General features: G+C 34.5%; 2 protein-coding genes across 3 annotated transcripts; both read left to right on the top strand.

Moving 5' to 3' along the window:
- The first annotated feature begins 1,230 nt into the window (after positions 1–1,230).
- LOC132284925 (F-box/FBD/LRR-repeat protein At4g26340-like) lies at positions 1,231–6,567 on the top strand. The gene is made up of 5 exons (XM_059787068.1): positions 1,231–1,462; positions 1,870–1,954; positions 2,138–2,995; positions 3,082–3,225; positions 5,917–6,567. The coding sequence occupies exons 2-5, from the start codon at positions 1,910–1,912 to the stop codon at positions 6,220–6,222; spliced, it is 1,353 nt and encodes a 450-aa protein (XP_059643051.1). The 5' UTR covers positions 1,231–1,462; positions 1,870–1,909; the 3' UTR covers positions 6,223–6,567.
- Positions 6,568–7,618: 1,051 nt separating this feature from the next.
- On the top strand, positions 7,619–14,945 carry LOC132286630 (uncharacterized). 2 transcript variants are annotated; one of them, XM_059788992.1, is made up of 2 exons: positions 7,619–8,597; positions 14,840–14,945. In XM_059788992.1, exon 1 carries the CDS (start codon positions 7,783–7,785, stop codon positions 8,584–8,586), a length of 804 nt encoding a protein of 267 aa, XP_059644975.1. In that variant the 5' UTR covers positions 7,619–7,782; the 3' UTR covers positions 8,587–8,597; positions 14,840–14,945. The 2 variants fall into 2 exon arrangements, with proteins under 2 accessions (XP_059644975.1, XP_059644974.1); XM_059788991.1 differs by having other exon boundaries at positions 14,769–14,939.
- The last annotated feature ends 1,835 nt before the right edge of the window (positions 14,946–16,780 follow it).

Genomic DNA, 16,780 nt, shown 5'->3' with positions numbered 1-16,780 from the left:
ATCATATTAAACATAGTTATCCGTTATAAAATGATCAAGAGCTTAAAACATATTGGTCAAAGAGATACTAATAACCAAACCAAAAAACATTTCCCAATTTCAACAAACGGTATGTAACTAATAAGTATTTTTATTAGGCCTCACATTGAAACAAGATGACTTAGTATTTGAAATACTTACAGCAAGTACATAATGTTGCATCGAACAAACCATTAATTAAACTTGGAGCATTTTAAAACACAAAAAAAATCATAAAAGAATCAAAATTTCTTTTTCAAAATTCTAAATAGACTCAACTTTTCTTATTTAAAAAATTGAATAAGTTGACATGTATTATGTAAATGAAAATGATCCATACAATATGACAAACCCACAAACTCAAATCAAATATAACAAAGGTTATAACACTATAGTCATTCATATCGATCAATAATAATTAAAATTCACAAAGATAATGCAACGAAACATTTCACACACCTAAAAATATTTCAAATAGAAGGAAAAAGTCAAGATAAAAGAAATACATAGGTGGCAAATAAAAATAAATAGTCAAGATAAAGATATTCATGATAATTATTGAATATTATAAACATATAGATAAAAGTAATTGATTATAATCAACCAATAAAATATTTAATAAAATGTGAAAAACGCAATTCATATATGATTGGATTGATTTATATATATGATTTGTAGAGTGAATTGATTCCTCCGTGACATCTTCTAATTTTTATTTTTAATTTTTTTTAAAAAATAAAAAATTGATTATATAAAGTTTATTTGTTTTACAAAATGTTTATTTCATCACGTGCATCGCACGCGAATTTTCCTAGTATATATATATATATATATATATATATATATGAGCAAATTTCACAAAACGACTGTATTTAGTGCCAACATATTTGCACATCAAAACACGGTCGATTACTTAAATGTCACAAAGGTTATTATGTAATTTGAAAAATACAGATTTTTGCTTTTTTAAATAAATTGATATATCAGGAGGTTAATTTCATCATTTAACCACATAATTGGGGACAGTGTGATCAAATTTCATAGCATCAAGTGTTTTCTAAAATAGGTTGAGATATAAGATCAAAAAATAATAGCACTGGGGTTTTGTGAAATTAGTCTTATTAAAAATTATAATCTTAAAAAGTTAAAATTTCAAAACTAGACGCTTAAAATAATTTTTTTTATATTTTTAAAATGTACTCGATTCCAATTTCAAAATCTTCAGCTGACGGCGACCGGACAAAACCAGACCCGAACCCTAATATTAAAATTTCCTCCCAAAATAAAATCCTCGTACTGACAGAGAAAAGGATTGCTATCCTAAACTACTTGGGATTGTTGTTAGCAGAGTTTTGCTTATTTATATATGTGTGTATCGCAATTTTTTTTTTATTTTTATTGTATCTTTTCCCCTACAGTACTGAAGAAGAAAAAGAACGAGAAGGTACTTACTTTGTTCCCTAGTTAGTTTATATATATATATATATATATATATGTATGTTTGTAGAATTCTCCTACTTAGGGTTATTGCTACAAGGGTTTGATTAATTTTTATATATACACCAATATAGATATAGCAAAAATTTTATCAGAAGGTTCGTTGTTCCTTGGTTCACTTTCGTCTTAGCATATATCTCATAATTGGAATGCTTGTTTTGTGTAGACAAGAGAGAGATTAAAATTAGATTTAATTCAAGCATCAGATCTCATAATTGGAAGCAAATTCCTACTTTTTATTCACTATTATTCGTGTAACATATATTCACACATTTATATATATGAACGTGTGTTCTTTAGGTTTTATATACCTGATTTTTTCTGACTGTTTGAAATACTTTTTTATTTCTGCAGACTGTTAATTAATTTATAATCGGTGAATTTGTGAAGATAAATGGCAAAAGCTGCACAGCTTACCTCTAATTTTGTACTACAGAAGGTGACTTCTTTCCCTTATCATAAAAAACTTGGTCCCTTTTCTGTTATTGTAATTATAATCATAGTGAATTTAATACATATCTTATAGTTTTTATCTTCAACTTTTTAAAATATACTATTTGGAAATCAATTAGTTTGCCATGTTGGCTAACATTTTTTTTTTCTTTCTTTTTTCGATTGTCAGTGTAACACTAGCAGTATTTATTTGGAGGATCGGATTAGTAGATTGTCAGATGACATTCTTGTTATAATTTTGTCTCGGTTGACGATGCGAGAAGCGGCAAGAACAAGTGTCCTCTCAAGTAGATGGAAAAATCTGTGGATATACATGACTGGTAGTTTGGACTTTGATGCTTCGAAGGTGTTGTGGGAAGTTCAAAAAAGAGTGTGTGGGAAGTTCCTGAAAGATGAAAGGTCTAAGTATGTAAGCTGGGTAAATCGAGTCTTGAGCTCACATAAGGGTACAACTATAGAGGAATTCAGAGTTTCTTTTGATTTGGATATATATTATGGGATTTATATCGATGCTTGGATTAACTTCGCCATAAAAAAGAGAGTTCAAAGGCTTGAGCTGAACTTAAAACGACTTTATTATTCTCAAAGGCAGGGGCGGTACTTTTTTCCTTCAAACTCTCATGTTTTATCCAGCCTCAAAAATCTAACTTCGCTTCGTTTGAATTGCTTAGATGTGAGTGGAGAGGTTCTTGAATACTTATTATCCAACTGCCCGTTTCTTCAAGAATTGCATGTGGTAGACTCCACACGTGTGGTAAAACTAAAGGTTTCCGGTCCGTCACTCAAATTGAAGTCGTTAGTGATGGTTAACTGTTACAATTTGGAATGTATTGAGATTTCTTCAGTGAACCTTGTGTCTTTTAAATATCAAGGGGGTTCAAGCACACGCATTCTTTTGGAGAATGTCCCCCATCTCACGGATGTATCTTATGGGGGTTGCTATTCGGATTATATAATAAAAAAGTTTCGTCAGTTCCCTAGTTATATGTTTCAGCTAGAGAAACTTTCATTGCACTTGAGTGATGAGGTATGCATTAACTTGTCTGTGTGTGTCTGTGTGTGAGATATGGATTTTCAGTATATGTTATCCTTACTCTTGGTTTAATTGTTCAGGTACTTTATATCTTTCCCAAGTTTCCCAAATTAAGAAATCTCAGGCAATTGGAATTGACAGTAGAAGCATATGATAAATGGAGCCTCCTTCCCTGCATTTTTCTGCTAAACGCATCTCCTTTTCTATATAGATTTTCGCTTGCAGTGAGTACTCTTAATTTTACAATATATTTTGATAGTTACCTGATTTTCTTGACTCCTGCTGTAAATTTGCCCCATGAGATTATTTTTTGATCTAGTTATGTTTCGGGATTTTACTATTTATTCACAACAGTCTAAAAGTATTATTTGAAGTCTCTTTTTCTGTGTGGAACTGAGTTATGAGAATTCAATTTCGAGCAGACAAAACGTGCCTGTTACTCCCTCCTTTTTTCCCTTTAAAACTAGGGAATTTCTTGCAACGAAGACTATAAATAGTACTCAAATTCTTATGGATAAGCTGCTAGCTTGCCTCGAAAGAAGTACGAGTAAGTAAAGTGATCTCAGGTAAGCAATCCCGCCGATAAAGTCTGAAAGCCAAAGCCTCTAATATTTAAAGGGCCTTGAGTGTCCAGTTATCAAACCACAAGGAGATACTGGTTCCATCCCCAGGAATGTTGTGCTTGTTTGAATTAGCTTAATCATTGCTAGGTGAAGCCTGCAAGAGGACCTTGGGTATTTTATTTCCGAGACTCTAATTATTCCTCTAACTTATTGTTCAAAGTTCCAGAATAACTTGAAAGTTCATCTCATAAACCCTGCCAAGTGTCAATCAACCTCGATTCATTCCCTTATCCATTGGCCTTAGTCTAATACTAAATCTTTGCTGTCCAAAAAAAATTCAACACACTTCTTTATTGAAGTTTGCAACCTACCACGTTAAAATTTAAGCCCTCCTATTGTAAGTTTAAACTATAAATTATAAGCTTTCCTCAACAAAAAAATCAAATACAAAACTAATTGTAGGTAGAACTATTGTAAGTTTACTAAATTACTCCGTTGCCGGTGTTGGAACAATGTGAACTTCTTGCAGAAAGCAAGCCATGGGATCATCTTCATGGATGGCAGCAACTATTTTAGGAAAAAGGTATTTAAAATGTCTCTTCGAACCAAGACCAACTCTTTCATCGCTAGCAATTGAGGTGTTTAGGGATAAAACTCCTTCCTCAATGCCAGACAATAGAGGCAACCCAACAAACCTTGTAGTACTCGACAAGGCATTGTAGTCCTGCTTTGAATGCCTTCAATCACATGTCTAATGCTGAATAATGAATATGAATTATGCAATTCAGGACTTGAATTGAAGGTTGCTTCCGATTATAGGTAATCATGGGAGAATGTATGAAGCTGGCTAAGTAGGATCTTGAATCATAGGCAGTGAGCTAAAGGAAATACAAGCTTCTTTTACGTCATTGAGTAGGTACCATTTGGTATTTATTAGCGAGTTCACATATATAGATGTTTCCAACATTTTCTTCTCGGGAGTAATTATCAAGGTCAAAATGGGGTTTCCTGGATCAGTCATGATCTAAAGTATTCACTCTGTCTATCTTTAGAACAAAGTTGATTTGTGTCAACACCTGGTTTGTGTCACTAGGATAGATTTTCTCTACCTACTTTGGTTGATTTGGTTCCATTCTACTGGCTGATATATTTTAGAATGGTAAATACTTGTCTGCAACTTCTCAATTTTGCTAAATATTTAATTTAGTCACGAATACTTTGTCTAAAACTTTTCAATTGTGTTCTAATTTGGTCTCTTAGTTCTGGGTCCAACATATGGCTTTCACAAATTGCTCAGGTAAAGTGAAATACTTTTTGCTAAATATTATACTGATTAAAAGTAGCCCTTTGTTGTGGAATGATAAAATATATAACTGAAAATTTAAAACTGATAAGTGAGACCTGGAAAGTTAATAAATTGTCTAATTTTTTTTTATTGTTTTATTATTTAATTAGTGACATGTAAATTTGAAATTTTAATGCTGGACCGAACGTACAGCTTTCACGTATTGTCTAGATAGAGTGTCAAAACGTTGGTGAATAATATACTGAATAAGGAAGTACTGGTAAGCAATTGATGTTGACCTCCTTCTGCTTTTTCTTGTTTTCCTTTTTCTTCTACTTTGCCCTTCTGTTCAATCACATTTCTTTCCACATGGCATGTGATTAACTTTTGTTGCATTTCAAATTTACTTTAGATGTGAATTATTTTTTGTCACTTCTCTAAGCCTAGAGGTAGCAATAATCGAACCCTCACATTTAAAATCAAATATTTCCCATTTTAGCAACTTTTGCAGCTAACTAAATGACTATAATTCACTCTTTGTCCAAGTTTTTATGGTGCAAGTTAATTGTTGCAGTAGTAGGTGTTAATGTAACATAATGTTAATGAAACTTTGTGAAAAGTCTCAAAAGTTAAAATCAATTAAAGCTTCTGGCGGAGCTGAATCAGAACTTGGATGTGGTGTTCATGGTTTTCTTGAAATAGTTAGCTGTCTGTTCAAAATACTTGAGATGATTTTCAAAGTTTGCTTTGAAATTGCATTTCCAGTTACTCATTTATTAAGAATAAGGTATTCTTTAAATAAAAATTAACAATCTGCTACATTCAAAGCTTGCAAAAAATATAGAAAAATAAAAAATAAAAATGTTTGCATTCCGTCTTAATAGTGTCTGTTTTTTTTTTTTTTTTTTTTTTTTGGCATTGTCTTATAGAGTTCAGCAAGTTGATTTGTGTTTGTATATTTTTTTTACCGCAGTGATTATTTTTTGCTCTTCGCATGTATATGATGAGGATATCCCTAATTATCTTCTTCAAACAAGCACATTATAATTCTTATTTTTCTGTGGCAGTTTTTATCGCGCAGCGGACCTTCTATAGGAAGAAATACGGTAGGGAATTCTAAAAAACATACGCTCAAATGCATCAAAATAGTGGAATTGGTTGCATTCGCTGGGCGTAAACCTGATGTTGAGTTTGCTGAGTATATACTTGAGAAGGCCATATCACTTGAGAAGATGATTATTGATACGCGCTACCTGTATTCAGTTGGAACTCCATCCGAGAATGTGGAAGATGAGAAGAGACTAGCAGCAAAAAAGTGTGCTGAGCAACTACATACAAAACGACGTCCGGGAGTTGATTTAGTGATACTTTAAGTTATCAAGAACTGCACGAGTGAGATCTGTTTTGATGCTATATAGAGGACTCCCTTGTCGTGTAAGATCTGAGGTTGGGAGTCAAAGCACCAAGGTTATCAGGGATTGTTATATTAGTTCAAACAGGATAATAGCTTCGATCTCGACAGGATAGATGTTGATAACTGATTAGGGTTGAGAAAGGTCTTAATTCATGTTGTATGACATTCTCAATTTTTTTTTATGCATTTGCGTGAGTGCAGAATTATAAAGATCCCCTCAACCAGGATGCAGCTGCTGTGTTAAGACTCGAGACATCATCATGTACCAAATTGTTTGCATAAGGGTTCAAAAGCTTTAGATTTATATATGTGTTTTACTTCATTTATTTGCTCATTTAAGTTATGGTAAGATATGTTTATGATGTCACTAGGAATTTACTCTCTTTCTCTCTATGTATATATCCACTTCGACTTCTCTCTGCACAAATTTATATTTACAAGGGATTTCTATACAAATCTAGGTGTGGCATTTGGGCCGGTCAAAGGAGAAAAATAAATACCAAATTTCTTGGCTTGAATCCATTATGTTAGCAAGAGTTTGTGAGGAACTCAAGGAACGAGACTTCAAATTGAGCAATGCTTCAATTTATGAACAATTTGAGTGTATTCTTTTCTTTTTCTTTATGAGTCAAATATAATAAATGGAGTTGAAGTTATATAGTGATGCCAAAGTTTCGAACTAAAAAGCCAAGTCAGGTAAAGAGAGAGGTGGAGCGAGTCTTAAAGTTCAAAAAAATTTGGGAGTGGGATGTATGTCATGGGTTCTTGTCCCATATCGAATTTAAGATTGGAAAGGTTTTAAATATATGACGTGGGTGTTAGCACATCTAAATGCTTAAACTTTTGGATGAGATTCTCAAGTGTTCAGCCTTTTGACCGGAATGAATACCAAATTCCAACCCAACTCATTTGACTCATCAAACAATTTGAATGAAAATTTTTTTAAGTGAATTTTACGAGTTCTATCATACTTACTAAGTAGTGTATGGACTTTTTATCGTTCAAGTGGACTTGAAAATTTGATCTGTAGGTATTTAATTAGGGTTAAAGCATTTTTAAGATGAATTTTATGACATTTCACGATTTCATAAGCAATGGACCAATTAAATGTAAGCAATTCTACTTTTCTTGACAGATAAGATTTGTACTTGTTTTAGGAATTATTTTGGTTTCAATGCATTTGGGTGATAGTATAAAAATGAAAATTTTAAAGTTGACGTGGGCAATTTTAATATTTTAAAGAATTATGCATATAAAAATGCAATTTTTTACCCAAAGTCCCGCTCATTTCCTTATACAACGTCTCTCTGCGATTTGTTACCCAAACTCCCGCTCATTTCCTTATACAACGTCTCTCTGCAATTTGTTACCCAAACTCCCGCTCATTTCCTCATACAACGTCTCTGCAACCCTAACCCTAAGTTTCAACTACCCTTTGCAAGCTTAACCCTAAATTTCTCAACCACCCTCTGCAACCCTACCCTAAATTCCAATCCCTCTCTAAAGCCCATCCCTAAATATGGAAAGGTTTCCAAATTCTGTGGACCTACATGCCCTATTAGGGCATTTGAAGAACTATCAACGGAAAAAATCGAAATTGGATAATAAGAAAGATATTATTCTAAAGATGATGGAGTCGGTCAATGGCCAGGTGAGGGTCAAGACAGAAGATCATATCAAAGCCCTAGCTGCTGTTAGAGATTGGACCGGCAAAGACGTACAGGCCGTTATTTCTGCCATGCTCGATGAAGAATCGAAGAAAACCCTTATCAAAGCTGCTGAAGTTGCCGATATTCCATGGGTTTACCATCCGAAGATGATTCGTTACTGTGAAGATGATCCCACCTGGGAGGAAGTATGTGTTTCTTTTTTGGTAGAACCTCTGATGATGCATAAAACCAAGAAAAAGAACCTTGGCTTCCTGGATGAAAGAATCTGCAGTCTCAACGAGAGATTGAGGAAACTAGAAAAGAAGAAGAAAAGAGGATTGAATGAAAAGCTTGTTCTTGAAGAAGAGTTGAGGATTGCAAAAGCCAACCAGGAGGAGATTCTTGCCCTGGAAGCCTCAATCCGATCACAAATGGAGGATTTAACAGCCTCTGTGGTGGTCAATTCAGAGGAAGAAGTTGGGGTTGTGGAAGCAGTGAAGATATGGCTGGACAAGGAATTGGAGATTTTGATCTCTATCACTCATGGTGACTCTCTTCAGGACAGTCTGATTAGTGCTGCTAACAAAGCTAACATCCCTTGGATCTTTTATGATATATTGGCTAAAGAGCGCCTTTCCAAAGTCCGACCCCGCATTCTCACTATCCATTATTGAGAAGATTTCTGGTAAGTCACCTAGTTCTCTGTCTTGTGTTTGTGAAATTTCTATCATTTCCAAGATGTTGGCATTTGAAGTGTGTAAGTTTCTTATTTTGGTGTGACATAAATATATATATATGCAGTGGTATGGTCACAGTCTACTTTTTTGATGAAAGTCCTTCATAAACCTAAATATGCAAACTTATTTGATAAAATGCTCAAGAGAGAAAATAGCTATATGTAGGACACCAAATTTACTAGGTAAAACCCCTAATGCAGGGCAAACATCCTCAAGGCCTTAAATCCTAGTTCAAAGCAACCAATGCTTGGAATAATTAAAGACAACAGAGGCAACCCAACAAATATTGTAGCCCTGCTTTGAATGCCTTCAATCACATATCTAATGCTGAATAGTGAACATAAGTTATGCAATTCAGGACTTGATTTGAAGGTTGCTTCCTATTATAGGTAATTACGGGAGAATGCACAATGAAGTTGGTTAACTAGGATCTTGAATTAGAGGCAGTGATCTAATGGAAATACAAGCTTCTTCTACTTCTTTGAGTAGGTACCATTTGGTATTTCTTTTATTAACGAGTGCACATGTAGATGTTTCCATCATTTTCTTCTTGGGACTTAGACCAGTAATTATCAAGGTCAGAATGAGGTTTTGAAGAACCAAGAAGAGGGGGAGCGGTGTTGAACTGATTCTTTTATTCTTTTCCAAACTTTGAATTGAACTTTCACAAACCAAGTTAGGTCACTAGAGCTCTAGATATGCAGTGGTGTGGTCACAATCAAATCTTTTTGATGAAAGTCCTTCATAAACCGTAACTATGCAAACCTGTTTGATAAAATGCTCAATAGAGAAAATAGTTATATGTACGACACCAAATTTATGAGGTGAAACCCCTAATGCAGGGGAAACATCCCGAGGCCTTAAAGCCTAGTTCCAAATCCACTATGAGCAAAGTTGAAGTGTAAATACTCTCACATTCTCACTCACAGCACACACCAATCTCACCACAAGTTCACTCAAGCACTCACCCCGTCCAAAGCAACCAATGCTTGGACCAAAACACTCACAAAATTCCGGTAATGAATGAAAAACAAACTATCAAGTATACGAAATTTTAGTAGCACACAGTTCAACATGAGAGGAGAGGAAATTCTGGACTTAAATTAGTCCACTGTTTGTGCAGACTGAGGTTCAGAGGTGCCAAATTTTGATGCAGCCTCTAGTCTTGCTTGATGAATGCTCAACTTCTTTAAAGCGATGACTGATACTTGCAGAAATGAAAACAGCACAAAAAACAGCTGCACAAAATCAATCCATCTCAGTTTTAGCACTCAGCATCTTAATCTCTGCAGATTTAGGTTTTAGAAGTGAATATGCTGTGAAGACCTTGATAGAACCTCGATGATACCTTATGTGACTCTAAAAGTAAGATTGAAGCTTGCTCACAGCCTGTTCAAATCACACCACCACAATATACCATCATCTTGATTCTGATATGCATTCTGTAGGTTTAGGCACAGCAGACTAGAGGGTATGAACTATGAAATGCTGCTGTAGCTTTACTTGCGGTTTGAAATGATTACAAGAGATGTTCAGGCTATTCCACTGCTCTAATCAAGAATGAGAAGCTTTGATAGATCTCAATCCACCATTTTCAGTATACTGCTTAACTGCAGACTTAGCACAACTGCATTTTCTATCTGTTGCTTGGACCCCAGACTTCACCGGTGATTCTTGCTAGGAGTCTAGGATTTCTACAATTAACCTCTCAAGAATACAGAAGCTCTCACACTCACAAAGGTCTCTCAATTTGATGGATTAGCAGTGAAAAACCATAGCTTTACTCTCTCTAACTTGCTCAGTACAAGGCAATGTTGCACCTTTTGAATTCAAATACATGCGGCACCTGAATAGGCTAGCACTGAGACATTCTCTCTGCAATAGAACCTGCTAGAACACGAATGAGCTCACAGCACACATGGCACTACACCTGCACTCAAGCACAATTACTAGAATACCCTTGAGGGACTGTTAGTGAATATCTGAAAACTGTGAGAACACAAGGAAGCTGCAGGCATGCTAAATAGACTGTATTTAAGTGACAAACCAAATAATGCTCCAGACTAGTACTGTAATAATCTAAACGTAATGCAGATAATTAACACAGGTAAAGCTGCAGATGAGTGAGCAGAGATTTGAGATTGCAAAAATGAGAACATGAGTATCCCTTGAGAGCAAATATGATGGTGTCACACGACATATATTTTACATTAAAACAGCAAATCAGTCTCAAGAAGACCTTGGACCAAAAGGTTTTCCTGGATCAGTCACTGTCTAAAGTATTTACTCTGTCTTATCTTTAGAACAAAGTCAGTTTATGTCAACTGGTTTGTATCACTAGGATTGGTTTGCTGCTAGTGTAAAGAGCTGACACTTGTGCATAAATGTGCGCTCGTGCGTGCAATCATTTTAAATTTTATTAAACATTACCAGTCATTATATCTTTGGAAGTCGATCATTAGAGATGATAAGCACTGTATGGTAAACCATGGCTGTTTATTTAGCTTTCATGTTCATATCAGTTTGTTAACATGTCCTTGATACTTGGGGGAGTAGCCATCCCTTCTAGCTATATTTCTGGAATTCATGGTCCCTTGGAACCTGTCCAATATTTGAAGAACTCTCCTGTGCCATGTTTTCAGTTAATTTTCAAGTTGTTCTTTAGTTCTTCTCTTGTTCTTCGATTGGAGTGGGTCACGCTCTCTGCAAATGGGTGTCAAGGCACAAAGTATGACATTTGTTTTGTGATGTTTAGCATTTTTGGTTGTTGGCAGCCATTGAGAATAATTGCTTTGTTTGTGTCTTCTGCTTGAGCTTGTATTCTTTATTTTGGTTATGTTTTTCTTTGTATGTGCAGTGTTAAAAATAATAAAAAATAAAATAAGCAACATTGTTCTTTTATATATTATTTCAATTTCACTGGGGCTAAAAAATATTTCTATAAATAAATGAACCTGAGAGCCTATAACTTGGGAAGAAGATGGAGGTGAAAGAGGAAAACATAGACGGATTTTCGTAAATTTAATTTTCACTGCATCGAGAAAAAAAAACTCACTACCCGTGTTTTGTGAACAAGGTGAATTTATGACGTATATACCTTGGTTCATTCTAGTCATTTAATCATTTTATCTTTATCATTCAGCTTGCATGCATATATATATCTGGAAACTTTAAACAATGTAAATAATTTTGCTTTGCTTGACAGTTTAGAGTCTTGAGAAATATTTCAAAATTTTAGGAAATGGTCCTATTTTTATTTTATTTTGTTTTTGGTGATTACTACATTACACGCTCTCCATGTTGCACCACTCATTTGTGCATCCTGGCATGCGAAGAATTTCATGTTGTATTAACTTTCCTTATATATATATATGTGTTAACGTTCTCATCTCCGTTGCATGAAGTCATTCATCTTGCTTCTTTTTTAGGACTCAACACTTGGTTCCGTACAATATAATAGGTCTAATAATGTTTCTTTAAAATTTTCCTTTTACCTTATGTGTGTGTTTTATTTTTTAATTTTTTTATCACATAATATACCACTAGCATTTCTCCACTTTGTCCAATCCACTCAAATTTAATTAGTTGTGTCACTATCATCATTTTGGATTAATGATTGTGAAAATGCTTGTTTTGTGTAATTTTTTGATTTTGGAGTGTGATCATTAGATTTTCAATGTCCGAATCTTTATTAAATTTAGATTCCATGCAGTCAGTTTTAGTTCGTCTAATTTTCAATCCTTTCGATCAAAAAACATTTTTCCACATTTCTAGTTTCATTGTTAAGTTCTCTTTAAAGGTATCCAATAACATAATATGATCGACAAACATCATGCAACATATTATCTAGTTTCTCTGCATATGCATGCATACATGTATGTATTCCAGACACTCCGTGGAGTCTTTTCTTAGCTGTATCAAGAAGTTGTGCCTTCCTGAATTGCAATTGCTTTTTATATATTATATAATATATGAACAATACTTTTCTATCTTTTCCACAAAGTTCCAATCTCAATTTGTTGACACAACCTCTGCCACCCTTACCAAAGTTGTCTACATTTCGAGTATTTCAGTCCTACAGACTAAAAGACTTTTTAAACTTCTATAACCTTCATCAAAATCTTAGATTCTCAGCTTCAATCTAAAATGTCTAAAATTCATTGTTCGCTCTAATTCCCTTTTGGGTATGTTTGGCAGCACCGTATTGGAGCTTTGGAATTGAGATTGGCAGCCCCAATCCCAAATACACTGTTTGGATATTATAAACCAACTTGAGATTGGGAATGCATTGTAATCCCAAACATCCCAAATCAGCAATTTGAATCCCACGGTCCAACCAAAGATTTTCAATTCCAAAACTAGCCCAGTCGCAAAGCTCTCTCTGCAACACACGATCGCTCATTCCACCAACACTACTTCTCTGTCCATCGCTCACTCGACCAAGGATGGCTACACTTTCATGTCGATTGGCGTCGGATTGTAGATCTTTCATCTCAATCGAGCCTTGCAAACCCTAGGTCAAGTTCAGGTCTCTCTATGTGTTGATATTTATATGTTGATTTACAATGGTGGTAGTTATTTCCAGGTTCAAAATCTGAAAACAACTTCAATTTATCAATCGATCTAAACCTCGTTTTATCATTTTTTAGGTCATATCTCTTCTCTAATTAGAACTTTCTTCAGTAAATGACTCAGAGGCTTAGAAGAATGGAGAATTCTGCACGAGGCGTAGGAAATGGGTAGTTGGTCCCTATTTTGGGCTGAATAGTGATGGGACCATGGACAGTGGCTCATGACCAGTCACTGTGGGCATTGCAAACATAGGGTTCATCTATTTAAACATCTTAATTTTCTTTTGTAAATTAAGCTTTTCAATTAAGTTGCAATTGCTCGTCTTAGGAAATCCACTTTATGGGTGATATATATTTTAAATTGGATCTCCTAGATGTATAAATGTTTTTTGAAGTTTGTTTGTTGCTCTTCGTTTGGAGCTTTAATCATTCTATTGATATGTGAACATTCAATTAGTGGTGTATATAATTAGTGGTCTGTTTAATTATTAATTTTGGCCTTTATTTGTTGTTTGGATAACCTGTCACATATTATTGAAGTTTTTTGTCACCCAATTGGTGCTTGTGCTATTTATGCCTACTAGTGATTTTTGGTGCTTGAATTTGTTATGCTTACTAGTGAAATTTGGACTTCTTAGCTTCACATTATTCTTCGGTGAGATAATGAAATATATCTAATATCAGCATGTCCATGATGAGCTATTTTAGATTTCTTCCATGGCTCAGGATTTTACAGCTTGTCAGAATTCCTGTTTCTGTGCTGGTCATTAAATCTGAAAATTTAGTTATCCGGTGGTGCTTTTCAATATTGACTTAACAGTTTGATCAATAGCTATTGTAAAGATGGGGTATATATGTGTCCTTCCCTTACGTAGAACAATGGGAAATTCTGCATGAGGCTTAGGAAATGGGCATGCCACCATAGGGTCCTTCGTATGTTGAGAATATGATAATATGCAATCTGAAGAAGTGAGAATTGATTTGGCTTGCTGATAAATAATTACAAGAAAGTCCTAAAAGAAGAACAGGGCACTACGCCAGCAGCCTTTAGTTCGTTGGCCCTATGTTTTCGGAAGTTGACCTTGAGAGTAAGAGAGATAAAAGAAGTAAATCTTGAAAGTAATGGCAACTTGGTGAAGTGGCATGAGGATGTAAATTCTACTGAAGTACCCATGAAGAAACTGAGAAGTCTCAAACTTGTATTTTTTCTCTTTCTTGGCATAGGTTTGGGGATTATAGTCAGTAGGAGGGAGATATGTCTTGGATTTTGCACATAATGATAATATAGGTAGAAGGCAAAAGCAAATATAAATAGAGACCACGTGATTTTGGAAAAAGCATATATTGCTATCATCCATTTCCTGTAAATTTGTAGACAGTGTTGCTTATCATTTTCCTCAGCGCTTTCAATTACTTTTTGTTAGCCGCCATGTACATGAATAGCTTGCTGAATTGAATGTGTAGCTTTGTGCTATTGCCAACTAATAGTATGTGGTTCAACTGGTAGCAAAATGGAAAAGCTATGTTCATATTTTACTTGTGTTTCAGGTGATGTGTGTAAAATGATTATTTTGTTTGGCACAGCAATCTTTACAACACTAGTTCTGTGAGTTTTTCAGATGATACCTGCATGCGGAGTTTTAGTTAGAAGATATGGTGAGCAGTATTTTAGGTTCCTGCTTTTCACAAAGTAGAAGCTAAATTTGGAGCATAAAAAATGGAATGCCTTTTCCCTCTGGACAACTTCTCTACCACTCTTTTTGTTTCTGCATTGTTTTCTTGCAATATAGAGCTCATAAGCAAGAGTTGCAACTTTAGTCAGAAAATTTTAATTTTGTGGATCAGATAGAAACACGAAAGCTCCATAGCCATCATCTTTTCCACTGGAATAATTAAATCTACTTGGTCATCATTTCTGTTACAGTGTTAGCTACTTAGTTTCAGCAATAGTGTTATTTATTTTACTATTTGCAGTGGCAAGTTTAATTGTGGTATCTTATGTAATTGATTTTAACGTGTTGAAATAATTTGCCAGGCATGGAAATCAGAGAGGGGCAGCATCAAAGGGATGTCAGCAAGATGCTTTACATGGGCTGTTGAAATGGATCCTATATTGTCGGTTTTGTTAATTTTCTTAGACAATGGGTGATGGAGATTCTTCCTTTTAAACCGCATTTCCCGCAAATTGTTTTCCCCTCCATGTTTTCCTTCATAGTTGTCAAACAAAATATACATGCAAAATTTTCTATGATCATCTCTCTGTTGTGTATGGTGTGAAAATGCCCCTTGTGCATGCCTATAGTATCACTTAAATATCTATGTATCAAGTCAGAAGGCAGTGAAATCTAAGGCAGAGGGTGAAATTTACCTATTGTCATTTTGTTGCAGGGCATTGTGAGATGTCTCACTTGAAGTAATAGCTAATTTTAGGTCAAAAGTTTTTTCTCTGCTAAAGAATCCATGAATCAGAGATCTTGTGTAGCCTGATTTATTGGGATTGGTTAATTAAGAAAAGTTGTGTCTTTTTTATATGTTGATTATGGGTTAATTAGGAATGGTCTACATAAGTTTAAATGCATGTTGACATATTGTAGTGTGTGTGTGTGTTATTTCTGATAAGGACATATCATGTTTCAAGTTTTCAACTGTCACCATGCTCAGTAGCTGATGATTTCCAATTCTTGCATCACTCTAATAATCCTAATAGAAGCAGCTGATGTTTTCCAATTCATGCTCAGTAATTTGCACCGACAAACCAAGCAATGACTTCATTAAACCTAACCAGGTTCACACCTTAAAGTCAGCACTAGATTACTTAAATAATGCTTTGTTAAAAGGTTCAACATGACTCTTAGTTCATGTTTCATCAATTTTTTTAAGACATTCAAGTACAAGTAGCGCCTGACGCACCAATTAGGTCAACCCTAGTTTGACCTAAGATCTAGACACTTAAACATGAATTCATACTCCCTCCATTTCAAATTAAGTGTCTGCTTTGGAAATGATGACATGCATTTTTGTGAGTCAAAAAATTTTTGTGAGTCAAATATGAGCCGTCGTTTTCAAAACGGACAAAGAAAATATTTAAAAGCCTCAAAGTAGTACCACACTTTTCAAGTCTCTTATGACTTGAACACATAAAATCTACCCTAGTCATGGGACTTGAAAGGCCATTGATGCGTTTGGCCCGGGCCGGCCCATTGCTGATACTAATACTAATTTTTGCTTAGCACATTATATTATCAGAAGTGGCATGGCAAAATTCAACATGGTTCAAATAGTGAAATTAGTAGGTTTGAATTGATTTTAATCGTGTTCGTAATTTTAATCGTGTTTGTGTAATAATAGTGTCAACTCATTTAGACCCGGCTTGGTTTACGTTTGTGTATTTTTTTTTTTTTTGGTATTTTGTTTTAACGTGAAACAAAATAATTATTTTGAATAGTAATCGGAAACAAATACATGTCTAACAAAAAAAAAAAAAAAAAATTGTAAGTTTGAAAAGTATAATGGTTAATTTATAATTTAATTTTAATAAAATTGTATTAAACGCCCTTGAG

This window comes from Cornus florida, unplaced genomic scaffold, assembly GCF_030987335.1.
Source record: "Cornus florida cultivar Cherokee Brave unplaced genomic scaffold, ASM3098733v1 CherokeeBrave_3.0.0_Hap2_Chr11, whole genome shotgun sequence".
Taxonomy (NCBI): domain Eukaryota; kingdom Viridiplantae; phylum Streptophyta; class Magnoliopsida; order Cornales; family Cornaceae; genus Cornus; species Cornus florida.
Note: the sequence above shows the minus strand (reverse complement) of the source record. Positions and strands in the feature narration are given on the sequence as shown.